General features: G+C 47.4%; 1 protein-coding gene across 5 annotated transcripts in view; it reads left to right on the top strand.

Annotated features, from left to right (window-relative positions):
* The window catches only part of LOC119164054 (uncharacterized), a 155,020-nt gene that overhangs the window by 11,283 nt on the left and 125,523 nt on the right, over positions 1-18,214 (top strand). For all 5 annotated transcript variants that reach the window (XM_075870900.1, XM_075870899.1, XM_075870903.1 and 2 more), the window contains exons 6-8: positions 3,267-3,340; positions 4,224-4,282; positions 8,369-8,426. In XM_075870900.1, the coding sequence (XP_075727015.1) occupies positions 3,267-3,340; positions 4,224-4,282; positions 8,369-8,426 (191 nt within the window). The remainder of the gene's footprint in view (positions 1-3,266; positions 3,341-4,223; positions 4,283-8,368; positions 8,427-18,214) is intronic.

Raw genomic sequence — 18,214 nt, forward strand, 5'->3', positions numbered from 1 at the left:
CGTGTGTGGAGCATTGAAGTCCCCAACTAAGATGAGTCGGTTGCCGTTAACCATTCGACGGAGCTCGTGGACGAAGTGGTCGTATTCGTGCAACTGCTCCCGCGGAGGGCTGTAAAGGTTAGCCAGGTATAAGCTCTGTTGAGTCTTTCGAGTGGGGATTATCTCCACGATGGTGTGTTCGATGCCAATGTCTTCAATTTTATGAGCCTGTGCGGTTAGAGTCTTCTTGACAAGAATTGCGGTGCGGGGTGAGCATGTGAGAGTGCTGTAGCCAGGGAGCTTGATTTTTTCTGTTTGGTTTTGCTGCAACATGATTCTATCTGGATTATTTGTTTTAACATATTCTTGCAAGTTTGCAGAACGAGGTCTGTAGGATCTGCAATTCCAGTGCCAAATTCGAAGAGTGGGGAGTGGCTCAGACTGTCTACGTGTGGGAGCTGCCATTCTGGCAGTTGATTTCCACCTGGTGCTGTCGATCGAATCCGCCTGGTGCTGGTAGTTTGGTGCTGTCGATCGAATTTCTGCTGCAGTTTCATCCCCTAAAGTCTTTCGCTCTTTCCACTTGATTCCTGATTACTCCACCAGCTGCTCATGGGTAACGAAATTTTTGTATACATAAGTTATGAAGTTATGCTGTTGGGCCATGAAGCCATCAAGCTTGGCGTCGAGCGTGCTTACAGTACGGGTCAGTGGGTCTACCTTTTCCATAATTTTAGTAACCACTTTCTCTATGGTTATGTCTATGGATGCGAGGAGTTTCGCAGTGATGGCTTCCTCGAAAACTTCAAGAGGTCGTTCGACGAGGTCGAGCATCTTCGCTTCATGTGCTAGCAGCCTTTCGTCTACCTGCTTCATTATTCTTGCTTCCGTCTGTTTTAGTATGCTGTCGTCAAGTTCTAGCGTGCTACACTCGGCTGGTGGGCGGTGTTGTATTCTCCATTGTAGATCTTAGACTTTATTTTCTAGAGCCCTTATGATCGCTGTCTGAGCAGGCGAGATGGTCGAGGCACTTGTGGTATTTAGAGAACTGGGCTCGTCACTGCCGGCCACCGCGGCGGCGTCACTGATTCTCCTAACGGAGCGAGACCGTGATGGCGTGCGGGATCCAGAGCGACCTTTTTTCTTAGAGCGAGAGCGACTTTGGTCAGATTTTTGGTGAAAAGAGGGGGCCCGTGAAATTTCTGGTGTGATAACCGACCCGGGTAAATCATTGGATTGAGCACTCCAGCGATTTTCACGGGCGCGGGCGTTATCGAGCTGCTGGCGTCTTACTTGATAAGGAGGGGGGTTGCTGTGGAGTTTCTTCCTGCGTTCCTTTCCAGCAGTCTCATGGTATTCTCCACAGATCTTGCACATTGGTTGGCAGTCGTGTGGTTCTGTGCCTTTTCGTTGCCGCATTTATAGCAGAAGTTCGCTTTCGGCTGAGGGCAGACGTTTTGTCGGTGACCTATAGCGCCACAGGTTTGGCTATATTGGATGGACTTCGGTATGGCTTGCATCGGTAGTCTCCACTGAGGTACGTTACGTAAAAAAGAACGTGCTGCCCGTCGAAAGTAATAACTGCAGCAGTGGAAGATCCCAGCATGCGCGCGCCAAAGACTTGCTATTTTGGGTCTATGCGAAGTCCTGCGACAATCTCCATGTGGCTTGTTCCTGGTTCGAGGCCGTTGATCACTCTGGTGCACACATCATCGGGAAGTCGAATATGCGGATTTACTTGATATATTACTCCACCGAGCTGTATATCATTTAGACTTTGCAGTTTGGAAGTTCATTCAGTGCTTGCTGTGCTTGCGATGATCACATTCTCTACTTTCTGCACCTGCACTCGCACATGGTCATAATAGTCCTGCTGCACCAAGCCACTGGATCTTCCCATGGCATGTGTAACCTCGATGAGTGTTCGCTTTGAAAGATCTAGTCCTGGTTGCGGGCGGAATACAATTTTGTAGTCATCAGTAGGGAATGGCCGCATCCTAGTGCTGCGTTGACGCTGCGGTTGAGATTCAGCATCTGACTTCACAGGTTGTGTAGCTCCTTCTTCGGCTGACTTGTCTTCTTTGGCTGACCTGCCTTTACGGTCAGCTTGTAGCCACTCAATGTAGGCTTTGCCTGTCGTTTTGCCACTATTTTCATCAAACGTCCAGTGTGATGTCGTTCTTGAGTTACCCTCCATGTTGTACACTTGCATCGTACTCGAGCCCCCTTGACATGGGTTAGACGTCTGCGTTTCCATGAGAGCGTTAGCTCTTAACCTCAGACGCTGTGCCTGTGTGTTGCGCGAGCAGCATGCTCGTGCACCTACGAGCCGCTGGCGTCCAGCTTGTTTTGCAGGCCCATCCTCGTGTCACAGCGGCGTGCACGTGCAGCGCGGCCTCTGGATTCCTTGGTGATGTTGGGTCCCAGCGAACAGGCACAATATGTTTGGAGTTCAATATCTAGTAAAAAGTACTCATTGCGATGAGTCTGCTGTCAAACGATGCCCTGTAACATGAGGAATCCCAGGTCACCAAATGCGAGCAGTGTCTAGGCAAGGTTGCACAGAAAATAGCAGTAAGAGCAGTAGCCCATGTGAGGTGCGACTACGCACCTCGGCCCCCTGGTGGCTAATCTCTCATAATCTGAGGAAAAAAATTATCTTAATGTCATGACACTCTTCATAACATCACAGATAGCCTCAATTGGTGACATCATGAGATCAAATGACGATGTCATCAAATAACATTGTCCCTTGGTGAAAGATTCATAAAATTTCCCACGTAATCAACATGCCCCCAACTTCGCTTTGATTTTTCAACAAAGACTCGTGGCCTGACGTCAGTCCGAGTCCGAGCGAGTCCACTCATGAGTCAGTTTGGCAGCCTATGCCTGTTAATAAACGTTCAGTTGTGAGTCAGTGCTATAGTCTGACCCTCGTTTTCTCTTTGTCCATGTCGTCATTGTACTGTGTTTGCAAAATGTTCAAGTACTCTCAATCCTAATATGTAGGTGCATCGCGTAGAACAACAATGTTTGCCAAAATGCACCAAATTAGCGCTATAACAAGTTTTAAAAAGTCATTGCAGGAGGAATTGGATATTGAGTTTCTACAACTCTCTTGGTTGTACAGTGGGTGTTTGAACGGCGTACTGTAATACCTCCCCTTCGCAGCCATCTCTGTCCTCCTAACATAAAAACAAAACAAATGTTTTGGGAGCTAATTTGGGCTGACTGTATTCTAAAACCTTTCCACTTGAAAGAGCTCATTTGCTATTTCTTGCTCACAGGGCTGCAGAGAGGGAACTTGCGTTGAAAGACAACTACATTGCTATGCAACGCTTGCAGCATAGGCTAGCCACATGTGAGTATAAAAAGTGGACATATTTCTTTCACTTCAGTGCACTGTGGTATAGCTGGTATAAGACTGGCATTCTTAATTATTGGTGGGGTGAAGCCATTTAAACTAGGAGTGTGCGAATATTCAAAACTTCGAATATTTTTCTTATAGTGTTTGCTATTCGATTAGATTCACAGTGAAATTTTACTATTTGAACTTCTCAAAGACAAAATAAGTTGGGCAGATCCCACGTGCCTTGGTAATCGATGTCATGCAAAGCATGCGGAGGAAAGGTGACTGTGTTCTAATTTTTTTATTGAGTGAAATCTTGCAAAATGATGCTAAGGATGTGTACAAATGTTGTGCACACTGACATCAGTTTACAACCATAGCGGAGCCCTAAAGGTAGCTTTGCCCCAATATGAAGAAGTAATAAAGTGAAACACAATAAAAATGCGAAGGAGTTATCGTAATGGTGCATTTCATCTCCTTGTAGGAATCGGCGTTTTCTCGAGTCACTACATTCACTACCATATCAAGCTCTGAAAGGCGGCTTTGCTGCAACACTTGCAATAGTATAATAGGTTGAAGCATAAAAAAAAAAGCTTAAGGGGTCATTGTTTATCGAACGTTGACTGTATTTTTTTTTTAAAGTTCTAATAGTCAAAACTGTAGTGCGAATCGAATCAAATAGCAAATAACTGTGCAAATAGCAAAATTTTAGGCTTCAATATTAAAACTACGGAAAAATTTTTGAATAGCAAACACTCGAAGAATATGTAAAAGTTTGAATATTTGCTTACCCCTACTTTGCACCCAAAATAACACTATTTTCACAGCTCTAGTTTAAATTTTTGATTACAGCAGTAAGTAATGATGTTTTCTTCATTTTTTTTTTTACGACAAGGCTACGGTGTGAATGACCAGCTGATGGAAGAGTCAAGGGCTACGGGACAGTACAGCGCTGTACGTATGCAGCCTTTAATTTTTTATCTAGGGAAGTAAATAGCTAAGGGACTCCTCATCATGATTCAAGTCATGCAGTCATTAATTCAAGATGTTAAAAGGGTCCTGAACCACCTTCATAATGAGTGATCTTTAGGAGCGTTATGTTGGTGGGCTCTGAACTCCAAAGGAACGTGCTCGGATATGCGCTCGAGTGCGATGCCTTCGGAGCTTAGCCCTACGGCGATTTCTGCTGAATAATTGCTTTTGAGGGCACAAAACGGTTATATGGCAAATGTAATGTTTCCTAAGTAGGAACGATTAATAAAGAAAAACACACTTTAACGGTGGAGACAGCTGGAAGCACGCCATTCGTCTGGAAGCTGTAGTAGAGGCGAGCTCTTTAGCAGGCCCTCGTGCACGGTGTCATGAACCAGAGGTCATTTTTTAACCCCTTAACTGCTTTGGATGAGTATAGCTCGTCCTGCCCAAACTGTCGCCATACTGCTTTGGACGAGTAGAACTCGTCCTAGTGGAATAGGTACTCCTCTCTAGCATTCAGGCGGAGGAGCACACATTTGCGAGTTACATTGCACGTCATCCACTAAATGGCAGCATTTTCTTGAGGATTTAGTTTCTTCCTGCGGCAGGAGAGCAGTTTTTGTATGGAAAGGTAGTGTGCAGTAGCGGCGATCCATGCTTAGCTGGCTTGTAGACACGGAAAACAAGCTATTCGCTTTCGTGATCTTCTTCGAGTGATGATGATTCGATTGCAGATATTTATCTTGTGTTCGGAAGTGAAGACAGCGATGACAATGAATTAGTAGCTGTTCCAGTGATGATTAAAACAGCTTGGACGCGAACAATGCGAGTGCCCGCAAGTGAAGCCGCTTTGCATTATTCCGTCTTTTAAAATTTTCCGCACTGCCCCGAAATTTCCCAAGTGAAATACTCAAGGCTGCCTAGCCCACACAAGTGAAAAAAGATGTGGCGTCTGTAACTATCTTGTTTATAAGGTTTTTAATTTTATTATCAGCAGGTAGTGGATTTTTTATGTATTGTTCAGAAATAAACTTCAGTCCTTTCATTTAACTCTAACTAACTCTATCTCTAAGTATCTGGTGAAAAATTTTTTTCCACATCGACCAGCTGCTTTTAGTATGATCAGATTCGAAATCAGCAATGAAAAAATAAGCACTTTATGGCCGGAAAATTTCAAAGTGAATGAGCAGTTAAGGGGTTAATGGTCAAGTTTACTAGACCGCACTCCTTTGGCTAGGGTGCGCATGAGCTCGTTAACTTAACCCACCCATTGAATAACCTTGGTATCAGGGTTCATTGCTTCACGAATCTATTGCTGGGAAAATTTCTCGTATCCATCAAGGATGAGCAGAGTTACATAGGTTTGTGAAGCACTTCGAGTGCTTTCTTTCTTTTCACGTCTCGGCGTGCTCACTCCAGTCTATGCAGCTAGGGGTGGCACAGAGGAAAGAAGTTAAGTTAGCAAGCATCATGTTCTTAAAGGGCCACTCATTAGGCTCCTCCTTTTTTTCACGCCCCTCAAAGAAGCTCGGCCATTCGTTGTGTAAACCACGGCAATCACATTTTTCTAATATTGTAGCCCCGCACACTGTGCAAAGCCTTAATTTCGAAAAAAAAAAAAAAAAAAATTCTGCGCTCCTTTCTTATGCCTGACCAATATTCCTTTCACTTGCAGTGACGTAAAGTTGCCGATCGGCGACTTGACGTAGGATACAGCTGGTTGATTGGTCTAAACCAGTCACTATGACAGGCTATGCCTTGCCCTCCCTTCCAAATTTTCGTGCAGATCGGCACCCTTCTCCCTGTGAGGGAGAAGGTTGCTGATCTGCACGAAAATTTGGAACAGTTAAGAACGATTCCCTAACCCCTGTAACTTCCTTTTAATGTAGCTCGCATTCGCGAAATTCTTGCCGCAGCATGTTCACAAAGCAAAAGTGCACGTATTTTACTTTATACGCAATTGCTCTTTCCCATTGTGATTCATAATCTCTAGTGTGGCTGCCATGTAATATCAGCAGAGTATGAAGTTCTGTGCTGACAATTGGTGGCAACCCATTGCAAGAAGCACATTCACTCAAAACAGTGCTTTTAAAAGGGCCCTACAATCCTGTTTGAGCATGGTCATAAAAGGCTGCCGATTGATTGTAGAGGTTTCCGAGAACACACGAGCCAAATATTATAGGCAGCATGCGGCCTGGAATTCACAATAAATTATCAAATCAACTCAAGATTGCGTTCCCTTCTCTCGACAAATTACGGAGGAAGTTTAAAAATCACCCGTAGAAGGCCATCTATCAACCATTGGCTGATTTGGACATGGCACGCTCGGTCGTTACAGGGATCGCCGCGAGAAGCCGCTACTGAAAAAGCCACGCATTTGAAGAAAGAAGAAATAAAAAAAAATGCTGATGGGCATGAGGCGTGCGTGACGTATTATCTTTGCCCATGCCATGCCTCTCTTAGCTTCCAGTGCTTTTGTCAGGATGAGAGAAGAGGGAAGGTGATTGCAGCGTGGTACAAATATTTGCAACTCCACTCGTACTGGACAGATTTTAAAAATTTTTGTGGCGTTGAATTCGTGAGGCAATAAGCTCTTTTTGTGAATCCATACCATGGGTACTAAAAACGTGTTTCAGGGCCTCTTTAATTTGTGACTGCTATGGGCCTCTATCTGTTGTTTGACTTCAAAACAGCCGGCACCAGCAGCTGTGAAGAGTGGGCGCAGGCCTCTGTATTAATTCAGAAGCACCTGAGAAAATGGCATATTCGTGCTCTGCTTTTAAACTCCTTGCCGTGTAGGACTTCAAGATTTGGCTGAGATATTTATGGTAGTGGCTGCTATTCATTATGTGTTTTCTCACCAAGCTAAAGGGGTGGTTCATTATCTCTTTAAAGGAACAGTGACACCAAGTTTCAAATTCAAAATTTGGCATTAATTAAATTGCTTGTTATGCATGAGGTTATTTAGCTAAGTACAAATGGCGTCCGTTTAGTATAAGTTACTCTATTTCGAGTGTAAGGAGCATTCAAAGTCTCAACAGCAGGTTCACGGCCATGCGACAACAACAGTGTGTTGGTGTGTTCGGCAAGCTACTAGGCCACGCCTCAGGCTCTTAGTGATGATAAGCGAGCAGCGACACTGCAGACAATTTCAGTGTTGCGATTATAGTGAACTAAACTTATATTGTGGTAATGCCTTGCAACGGCTTCACTTGCTTTGTTTTGCTTGTTTTGCTTAGTTTGTGTAATGCATTTGTGTGAATCTTGCGTTTTTGTTGTGCCACTTCAGGTGATTTGTTGATGACTCGTGAAGGCAAATGTGATTATTTGACGCCATGGTTATCGCGAACATGTAATGATATGGCTTACCAGCCAGCGTGGCCCTAATGTGCGTGTCTATTTGCGTCGCTGCTGCTCAGTCATGCTTCTATTTCTAATCGAAGAATAAAAAAATTATTCGCCACACCATGATCACAGCGATTCTATACTCCTCAGTGTTTTCATGGCGTCTCTCATAATCAAATGGTGGTTTTGGGACGTTAAACCCCACAAATCAATCAGTGTTTTCATCATCACTTGTGGACATTGATGACGGTAGCAATGACAAGGGGGGTGGTGGAGACATGCTTATACATGTGCGCACTGAGCTGACGAATTGTCAGCTGAAACTCGAGTTGTCATTTCGTGAGGCCACGTGATCAAATGGGGCAAAACCATGGGAGATGACAGCTCGGCAGTGCTGAAATTTGGTGGGCTTCGTACCTGTTTGAATTGGGTTCGATACTGGTCATACTAATCGATATGACATATATTAATTTGAATGACTGTTGCATTATTAGTAAATAATTGTTACTAGGGGATCCAAAACTATGTGTTGGTGCAAAAAATGCGACATGCGTTGAGTTTGTCACTGCTCCTTTAAGACAGGTTTGGGTTTACTTTTGCATTAGTGTTTCACACTCACCCACATACATGAAATCAGAGCTATATTCTTGCTTTGTGAACACAACGAGATCAACATTGTCAATAAGTTGTCTGGGATTTTTCTACGCTTCTTCCTTGCAGCAGTTGCCGAATTTCGTGGCCGATATGACGAGACACTTGTTGAAGGCTGTGGAAAAGAGTGAGTTGTTATTCATATGAACCTTCCTGTGGCTCGTGAAACCTGGTCAATCTAAGGAGTGTATGATTAAGAAGCTTGACAAGTTGGCAAAGATATTGTTACGTACCAGTGGCAATATTCTGGACACACTCTATGTGTATCACTAAGCTGGGATTAGTGACCACTATCTTGCCGTGGACAGCTGTTGTTTAACTTGGATGGTTCAAACCATATGGTTATAGCATGAAATTGGACTAAGAACTAGATAAGAATAATATTGCACAGTCCAAGTTGTTCATACAACTTGGAAGAGCACAAGGAAAATGCGATTGTGGTAAAAACCCGCGAGAAATGTTGAAACAAGAGAGGACTGAAGCAACAAGCACATTAAAGCTTGTGTGGCATGTATTTTACATATCTTTACACTCTGTCTTGCTGTTGATCCGTGCTTATTTTCACGAAAAAAAAATACTGTATCTCACGCTAGCTAGCCCAGTTCAGCCATGTTACATGCATAATGTATCAATCACTATTGTGTGTCATTTATATTAAGCTTAATCTTACAAATCCAGTGAAAGCTGATTGGTATTAGTGTCTGCTGATATACACATATTTGATTTCTATGTAACGCATGGATACATTGAATATGCAATATCTTTTTTAGTAAGTGCAACAGAAGGCATGCTCACACAGGGGTCACCTAGCAGTTGCATTTGATTAGCCTCAGTGAGTATGAATGTGAACTGCTGACAATGTTTCGGGACAACTGTGTGCTTCTGTTGCGCTCACTCAAAAAAGATTGTGTACCTGGCTGTTATAATAGGGTGTGCATTTGTGCTGAGGTGTGCTGTTATGTGTATATACTTCTGGCATTTTCACTAATCAAATTTAGTTAGAAGTCGGCACCCGTGTTGTATCCTTTCCTATGTTCTTGTTTTTTTATGTTGTACAACTATGTTGATTTTAAATAAAATCTTAAAAATAACTTGAGAGTTTTATAGTCATAGCTATTATAAGTGTTGCTGTACTGCCAAATTCTGAAACTCAAGTTCAGTCTTTTACCCTACCTTAACAAAAGTGAGGCCTTTGAGATCCACCATTTTACTCATTGACAAAAGGTCTTGGTTGAATCTGCTGGCATGTGCAACTATTGCGCTCTTAGTGGGAACTGTGCCTAGCAGCATTTGCAGTGATCTCAGAACTTTTTAACACTACAATCGAGCCTATATATTGTTACGTGGAAAATAACAGTTGTCAGTCCGCAGCCACAACGCAGCTCACCGACAACGTCCACTTCTTCAATCTTAGACTGAGGTACCTTTCTTGGGTATGCCCCACTATGCCCTGTTACAGTCAGCCGAAATCACGTAACACGACCTCCGGCGGCAAAAGCGCCGACCCGAAGAGTTTACAGGGCCACAGCAGGAGCAGTGTGGTAACGCTTGAGGCTTGATACGTGGACGATGTTCCTTGACAGCAGAGCGGAAGAGGTTGATGGATTATCAGGGACAATTTCATATGTAGTGTCGGTCACTCGTCTAAGCACGCGGTATGGGCCCGTGAAACGAGAAAGTTTTTCTGAAAGGCCTGCATGTCGCGTAGGGGACTAAAGAAGAACGAGGGAACCTGTTGGAAAGTGTTCGTCCTGATGCCGCTCGTCGTAACGATGCTTCTGCGAGTCTTGGGACTCCATTAATCTGCTGCGGGCAAGCTGACGAGCGTGGTCAGCTCGGGTAATAGCGTCGCGTGCATATTTAGAATTAGACTGCGTAGCGGCTGGCAGGAAGGTATCCAACGGCAATGTTGGTTCCATCCAAACAGAAGGTAAAATGGCGAGTACCCAGCAGTGTCATGCCGGGAGGAATTGTATGCGAACGTCACGTAGGGTAGTGCAAGGTCCCAGTCACGATGGTCGGTCGAGACGTATTTCGATAGCATGTCTGTCAGGGTGCGGTTTAAATGTTCTGTAAGCCCGTTTGTCTGGGGGTGGTACGATGTCGTGAGCTTATGTTGAGTAGAGCAGGAACGCAGGATATCGTCAACCACTTTCGAAAGGAACGTACGGCCTCGGTCTGTCAGCAATTTACGAGGGGCTCCATGCACTAAAATGAGATCGCGTAGTAGAAAATCAGCGACGTCTGTAGCGCATCTTGTTGGCATGGCTCGCGTAACTGCATAACAGGTCGCGTAATCCGTAGCCACTGCGACCCACTTGTTTCCGGAGGCGGATATTGGGAAGGGACCGAGAAGATCCAAACCAACACGGAGGAATGGCTCCGATGGGATGTCGATGGGCTGAAGATATCCGGAAGGGAGTCCCGACGGCTTTTCGCGACGCTGGCAAATTTCACAAGCCTTGACATAGCGACGTACAGAGCGTGAAAGGCAAGACCAGTAGAAGCGGCAGCGGACACGGTCATATGTGCGAGAGACACCAAGGTGACCCCTTGTTGGCGCGTCATGGAGCTCGCGTAGGACTGTGGAACGCAGGTGCTTCAGTATGACCAGAAGTAGGTCGTGACGATTGGGCGATAAATTACGCTGATAAGGTGCGGTCCTTTAAGGTAAACATGCGAACAGAAGCGTCTTGCGATGAAGATTCGAGCTGTTGTATTAGGCGGCTGATATCCGGATTGCAACGCTGCTCGTCCCTGAGATGAAGCAGCTGGGAGATGGAAAGGACGCAGCCCACGGAATCAGTGCTTGTAGGATCACAGTCGGCCACAGGGTAGCGTGACAGACAATTCACATCTTTGTGCAGTTTTCCTGATTTATACACTACGGTGTTAGAATACTCCTGGAGGCGGAGTGCCCAGCGGGCGAGACGACCTGTGGGATCTTTGAGGGAGGCGAGCCAGCAGAGAGCGTGGTGGTCGGTGATAAATAGTCGGCCGTATAAGTAAGGGCGAAATTTCGTGACTGCCCACACCAGCGCTAGGCATTCGCGCTCTGTGATGGAATAATTACGCTCCGAGGTGGACAGCAGCCTGCTGGCATAAGCTATCACGCGATGCTGCCCACGTCGCTGAGCCAACACAGCACCTATTCCGTAACCGCTACCATCGGGGCGCACTTCGGTCGGCGCCGTAGGGTCGAAGTGAGCCAGCACAGGAGAAGAAGTGAGCAAAGTGGTCAGGTCGGAAAACGCTGCTCGAGGGAGCCCAGGTAAACGTCTCATCTGGTTTGAGTAAATCTGTTAGGGGCCGAGTGATTTCCGCGAAGTTCTTGATGAACCGCCGAAAATAGGAGCAGGGCCCCACAAAGCTGCGGACATCTTTGGCGGTTTTTGGCACAGGAAAGTCCTTCACTGCTCGAACTTTTTCTGGGTCAGGCTGTACGCCGTAAGCGTCAACAATATGTCCAAGTATTGTAATGCGAAGGCGACCAAACTGGCACTTGGATGAATTCAGCTGAAGGCCGGCAAGACGGAATACATCAATAATTTTCGACAATCTCTCAAGGTGCGCTTCAAAAGTGGGAGCAAACACAGTCACGTCATCCAGATAACAAAGGCACTTAGACCACTTGAATCCATGGAGCAGGAAGTCCATCATTCGTTCAAAGGTGGCGGGGGCATTACATAAGCCGAAAGGCATGACTTTGAATTGGTAGAGGCCATCGGGTGTTACGAAAGCCGTCTTCTCTCGGTCCATGGGGTCCACGGCAATCTGCCAATAACCAGAACGAAGATCGATGGAAGAAAAGTAGGCGGCACCGAGGAGGCAATCAAGGGCGTCGTCAATGCGGGGCAGAGGGTATGCGTCTTTCTTGGTGATGTTGTTAAGGTGGCGATAGTCCACACAAAATCGCCACGATCCGTCCTTCTTTTTAACTAATACCACGGTGGATGCCCAGGGACTGGAGGATGGTTCAATAATGTCCTTCGCTAGCATCTTGTTCACCTCCTTCTGAATTATGCTCCGCTCAAAAGCAGACACTCTGTAGGGATGGCGGTGAACAGGGTTGGCATCACCTGTGTGTATGCAATGCTGGACAAAGGACATCTGCCCAAGAGGTCGGTCGCCAAAATCGAAAATATCCTAGTAGGCCTCGAGAAGATGTTGTAGGGCTTCAACTTGTGGAGGCGGCAGATCGGTGGCGATCATGCCTACAATTTGACGGCTGCCCGAATGTGTTGTGAGTGACGTGCGCTGCGGTGAAACAAGTGTGTCTAAGACAAGCACTTCAATTTGTGAATCGAGCAATGGACACAGGTGGGCCACAGAAATGCCTTGTGGAAGCACATGATTCATGTAGCCGAAATTGACAAGAGGTAGACAAGTTTTGTTATCTGTGATGCTGAGCACTGTATAGGGCACTGCAACATTGTGCGCAAGGAGTACGTCGGTGAGAGGCGTAGCGTAATAGTCACCGTCGGGCACAGCTGGTGAGCACAGAAAATCGACGTACGTCACAGTTTTGGAGGGCAGGCGAACAAAGTCGCTGCATTGTAATCGGCATGTAGGTTGGTACGGGGCGGCACTGATTTGTGGCAGTTCAAGGCGGAGCACACCAGTGGAGCAATCAATCAGAGCAGAATTGGCGGCAAGAAAATCGAGGCCTAGTATGAGGTTGTGGGGACATGTTGCAAGCACGGTAAAGAGGACGACCACTTGCTGACCGGCTGCGGTAAGTTGAGCTGTGCACATACCGACGACAGGGACTGTTGCACCATCTGCAACTTGGACGACACTGGTCAAGGGGGGCGTGAGGACCTTCTTCATGCGACGACGAAAACGCGAACTCATAATACAGACGTGGGAGCCCGTATCTATCAAAGCTTCAACAGGTGTGCCATCAACATATACTTCTAGGGTGCTCCGTTTCAAACATAAGGGCAACAGAGGATTTTTGGGTAAGGTCAATAGGGCAGCTTCACCTCCAGAAGCTGCGCAGCCTAGTTTTTCGGGGACATGCGGCGGTTAAACGATGGCGAGGGAGAGCGGCGACGCGTATTTGAACGAGAAGGGCGGCTTTGAGGCGGTGGCGACGACGGGACAGGGTGGCCGTAGTCCTCGGGGGCAGTAAATGCTGTAGACTCAGTGCGGGTCGGATAACGGTGGTTTGGTGGACGGAATGAGTTACTGTAAGCGGGGTACGAGCCAGAAGACACAGATGGCCATTGGCTGCGGCAGTAACGAGCGATGTGTCCTGCGCAACCACAGCGGAAGCATATTGGCTTATCATCAGCTGTTCGCCATTCAGACGGGTTCCTGGTTCGAATAGAGTACGGACGGCGACGTCTCATGTCCACAGAAGCTATCGAGGGACCAGTATTATCCAGGGTGGGTGCAGTGGACAGGATACCAAGGTTGGCGAATTCCTGGCGGACAACAGCCTGGATCAAGGCGACAGCTGGCATAAGGCGTCGGGCAACGTCGGTTTGTCGGCAGCCGGGTAAGCGGCCTCGAGTTCACGTCGGACGATGCGCGTCACGTCTTCGGTTGTAGACGGATGACAAGGAGTGGCTTCGCAAGACGACGTTGCCGCGGTGTTGAGTAGGCGCTGAAACTGCTGCAAAATGCGTCGACTCTTCGCCTGCTCGAGACGGCGGCACTCTTTGATCACGGCGTCGATGGTCGTTACGTTGGTAAATACAAGCAGGCTGAACGCATCGTTGGCGATTCCTTTTAAAACGTACGAAATCTTGTCGGCCTCAGTCATGTTGGGATCGGCCCTTTGACGCAAAGCTAAGACGTCTTGAATATAATTATAAGTCAAGTAGGGCTCAGTGGACGTCTGTGCCCGTACAGCCAATTGCTTTCGGGCATCAAGCTGTTGACCAAACGGGTTGCCAAAGAGGTTGCGGAGCTGTTGTTTAAACATTTCCCAGATTGTGATTTCGTGCTCGTGGGTCGCAAACCAGATGCGAGTGGTCTTGTCAAGATAGCAAATGACACTCGCAAGCATAACGGTTGGGTTCCAGCCATATTGCTCGCTGACGCGCTCGTACATGCTAAGCCACTTGTCCACATTCGCGTTGTCCTCTCCAGTAAAGGTACCGGGATCACGGGGTTGCGTTAGGGCGACGTGCCGGGTTGCTGTCGTTGCTGAGGTAGGTGGCGAAGCCGTATCCTCACCCGGAGCCATGGTAGCAGACTTAAGGAGGTGTCCACTGCGTAGCTCTGTTGTCAGAAGAGTACCCAGCACCTCCACCAAAATGTTACGTGGAAAATAAAAGTTGTCAGTCCACAGCCACAATGCAGCTCACCGACCACGTCCACTTCTTCACTCTCAGACTGAGGCACCTTTCTTGGGTATGCCCCACTATGCCCTCTTTCAGTCAGACGAAATCACGTAACAATATAATGGTCCCACATAAAACAAACTTTCGCTTGAAATGAACGATATCCGCATGACCGTGGAATTATATATCATTTTAATGGCACAAAATTGCACTTACAAAGAACGTCTGCGAGCGTCGTCGATTGGTTACTGTGAACAGAGATGGTGGTCTGGTAACTTCTTGGAAAACCACTTTCGACCATTGATAAGTCATCAGCGCGGTGCTCATAAATTCTTATTGTTAAATGACGACCCTACCATCGTCGGCCATCGACTGTACCCGATCGTCTGCTTCTTGTCTGGATCCGTGTCGTATCGTTCCAGTGCGCTTGCTTGCACTACCCCACTGACTTTGAATTCGTTTCGTGTTTAAGACTTGTTTTCGCTCACTTCGCACTCGGCCCAGCATGCCCTCTTCATGGTTCGGAAGCGTAAAAACGACTTTTACACAGAACGAATTGCGAATTATCAAAAGTTGGCGGGGCAGGCAAGTTTCCTGATGCCACAATGCGATTCTTCGACCTCTGAGCACGCAGACCACTCTCCCAAGTTTTCCTATGCGCGAAGTTTGCATTTGGTCGACCCTGCATGTAAGCTACCCGACCTCCCTTCCACCCGCGTGTTTTGATTTTCAAGGTTGCCTTCTCACCTTATGCTCCCCTACTCATGCATCACTCTATCGCAACTTCACATGTCGCTCGCAAGTCTGCTTTCCTCTCTTTATCGCAACTCTTCCCCTCTCACTTCTCCGCGACGCCAGCGGCCAGCTAAGCTGGCTTGAATGCAGTTTTCTGACGAGAAATGGGTTCATAAATCGCGCCTATGCGTCATGCTTGCTGTTGGTGTGCGTGCGAGGCCTTCTGCTTTCTTTCCTGCTGCACAACAAATTGTTGAAAGTGTGACTGCTTGGCTTGGCCGCAATTCGCCCATTTAAGACTTAAAGGAGCCGCGTCGTGGAGCGCTTGCTCATACCTGTTGACCGCCCGGCAGCTAACTTGATGCTTTGGGCGTCCCTGTATACTATTCAGCTGTAGGGATGGTGAAGGCTGCGTGGGCAGTGGTGATGGTTACATGTGTGAAACTGTTTTCGCGAGGCTAACTTAGTCGATGTCAGACCCAATACTGAGTCTGAAGCTTCCAAACAGAACCACTTCAGCAGCAATTTGTGGCAGCACGTCTTTGACACCGACATGGAAGGGCGTGCAGGACATCTGTTGCGATGATTTCATCATGGCTGATAATGATGCCGGCACTGTGGAACCCTGGATGGATGAGGGCATTGTGAATGAAGTGCATGGCAAGAGCGATTTGGTGGAATTGGATGATGACGATGACGAAACTTTGGAGCCAGTGCCCACAAGCATGCTTTTTGCAGTTACCTACATTGAGAGACCCAGGCAGCTTGTTTATGCCAAGGACCTCGGCGAAGAGCACACTGCTGCTTTAAGTAAACTCGAGACTAACCTTATCACTTCTGCTCTTCAAAACACATGCATCGGGAAAGAAAAATTTCGTGTTTTCACTGCCAAGTATTTTAAAAGCTTGTTTCATTTACTACGAACTTCGGGATACAGCAAACAGATGATGCATCACACTTAGGTTCGTTATAAGTGGGCTCTACTGTATCTTTATTGATAATATTGTTGTGCTTCAATTTACTCCAGCTTAACATACCTAATGCATCGCTGTAGGTGGCTCTTCTGGTGAAAGCAACTGTGGCACTTTAATTTTTGTTAGCTTGATGATGAATATTGGTTGAGTTTTTTCAGTCATAAATATTGCCGCATTCAACCTGCAGAGGAGAGCTCGCACAGCCAGAGAGGAAGACGAAGCTCTTGCCCGGTCCTCTTTACGAGCGCCTTTCATTTTTAATTAAAGTGAGCTCTTCTATATCGAACTCCTGCTGTGTCTGCGTCGTGACACTGGTGGAGGTGCTGGGTACATGTCCAGGACACTTTCCAACAGCCCGGGATTTAGTCCACAAAGACTTCCGCTCGTCGAAACACCCGTTCACCGCTCCAGCCGCCGCCTGTTAGGCCTGAGCCCAGAGTTTGGTCCTTGGACGGAAAACATGACCGCGCCGGGAAGCAGTTGCCCCATCATGACGAGCCCAAGCACGACACAGGTGACTGTTTTCACCCCTAAAACTCCTGTGGACTTCCATGGCAACACATATGAGGACGCAGATGACTGGCTTGAGGAGTTCGAGCGCACAGCCAACATTAACGGGTGGAACGCTGCACAGAAGTTGGGGTACGTGTATTTCCCTCTTTAAGACGGGGCTCGCACGTGGTTCACGAATCGCGTGTGGTCAACGTGGGACGAGTTCCGGCGGAAGTTCGTGGACACCTTCGCTAACACCGAAAGGCGGGAGCATGCACAACGACTCCTTCAATCACGGATTCAAAAGCCCAACGAGTCTGTTGCTATGTTTGTTGAGGACATGGCTCGTCTCTTTCATCGAGCCGATCCCGATATGTGCGAGAAGAGAAAGATCAGCCACCTCATGCGTGGTGTTAAAGAGCAGCTGTTTGCTGGTCTCGTACGGAACCCACCTTCAAGCGTCAACGAATTTTCGAAGGAGGCGACCGCCATAGAACGCGCACTACAGCTACGGTACTGCCAGTACGACCGTCCAAACAACACCGGACAAATCAGCGCAACCGCCGTGACCACTGTGACTCCTGACGAGCGTTCTTTGCGTGACCTGATACGCGAAATTGTGCAAGAAGAGGTGAAGAAGCTCGCCGCCACACCGAATGACTGCGCAATTACGTCGGTCACAGAAGTTGTTCGCCAAGAAATAAGGCAAGCGCTTTCACTTCCCGAGCCGAACACTGAAATAGTTAGGCCAACACATGCAGATATTCTCCGTCGACAGCCTAGATCTAACGTGCCGCCACCTCAACAGTACCACCAGCAACAGCCGCCGACAGTGCCTTGGTACTACAGGGAAACGTCGACACCGATGCGACCCCCACTCCGCAAAACCGACATATGGCGTACCCCCGACTACAGGCCCCTGTGCTTCCATTGTGGGGAAGCAGGCCACATCGTGCGGTATTGTCCTCATCGCGTTGCCGGGTATCAAGGATTTCCGTTCACTACCCCTCGGCGCTATTTCGACGGAAGGCGCAACGTTGAAACGAGCGCGACGATCCCGCGAGACGTTTCTCCTGGGTTCTGGTCACGCTCGCCCTCCCCAGGTCATTTTCCCCAATCTAATAGGGGTAGCACCACGAACATGGCGAAAGGAAGGTCTCCCAGTCCACGCCGGGGAAACTAAAAGCAGCGACCTTAGAAGGGAAGGTTGCGAATTGCCGAAGATTTGAAAATCCCCCATTACCGCCGCATGAAGTGCTGCACATTCCGAATGAACCGACGAAAGACGAGATTGTCACCGCCGACATTACACTTTCAATTGACGGTCACGACGTGACCACATTGGTCGACACTGGTGCGGACTTTTCATTAATGAGTGCGAATCTGGCCGACCAACTCAAGAAGGTAAAAATGAAATGGAC

This window comes from Rhipicephalus microplus, chromosome 8 (assembly GCF_043290135.1).
Source record: "Rhipicephalus microplus isolate Deutch F79 chromosome 8, USDA_Rmic, whole genome shotgun sequence".
NCBI lineage: Eukaryota > Metazoa > Arthropoda > Arachnida > Ixodida > Ixodidae > Rhipicephalus > Rhipicephalus microplus.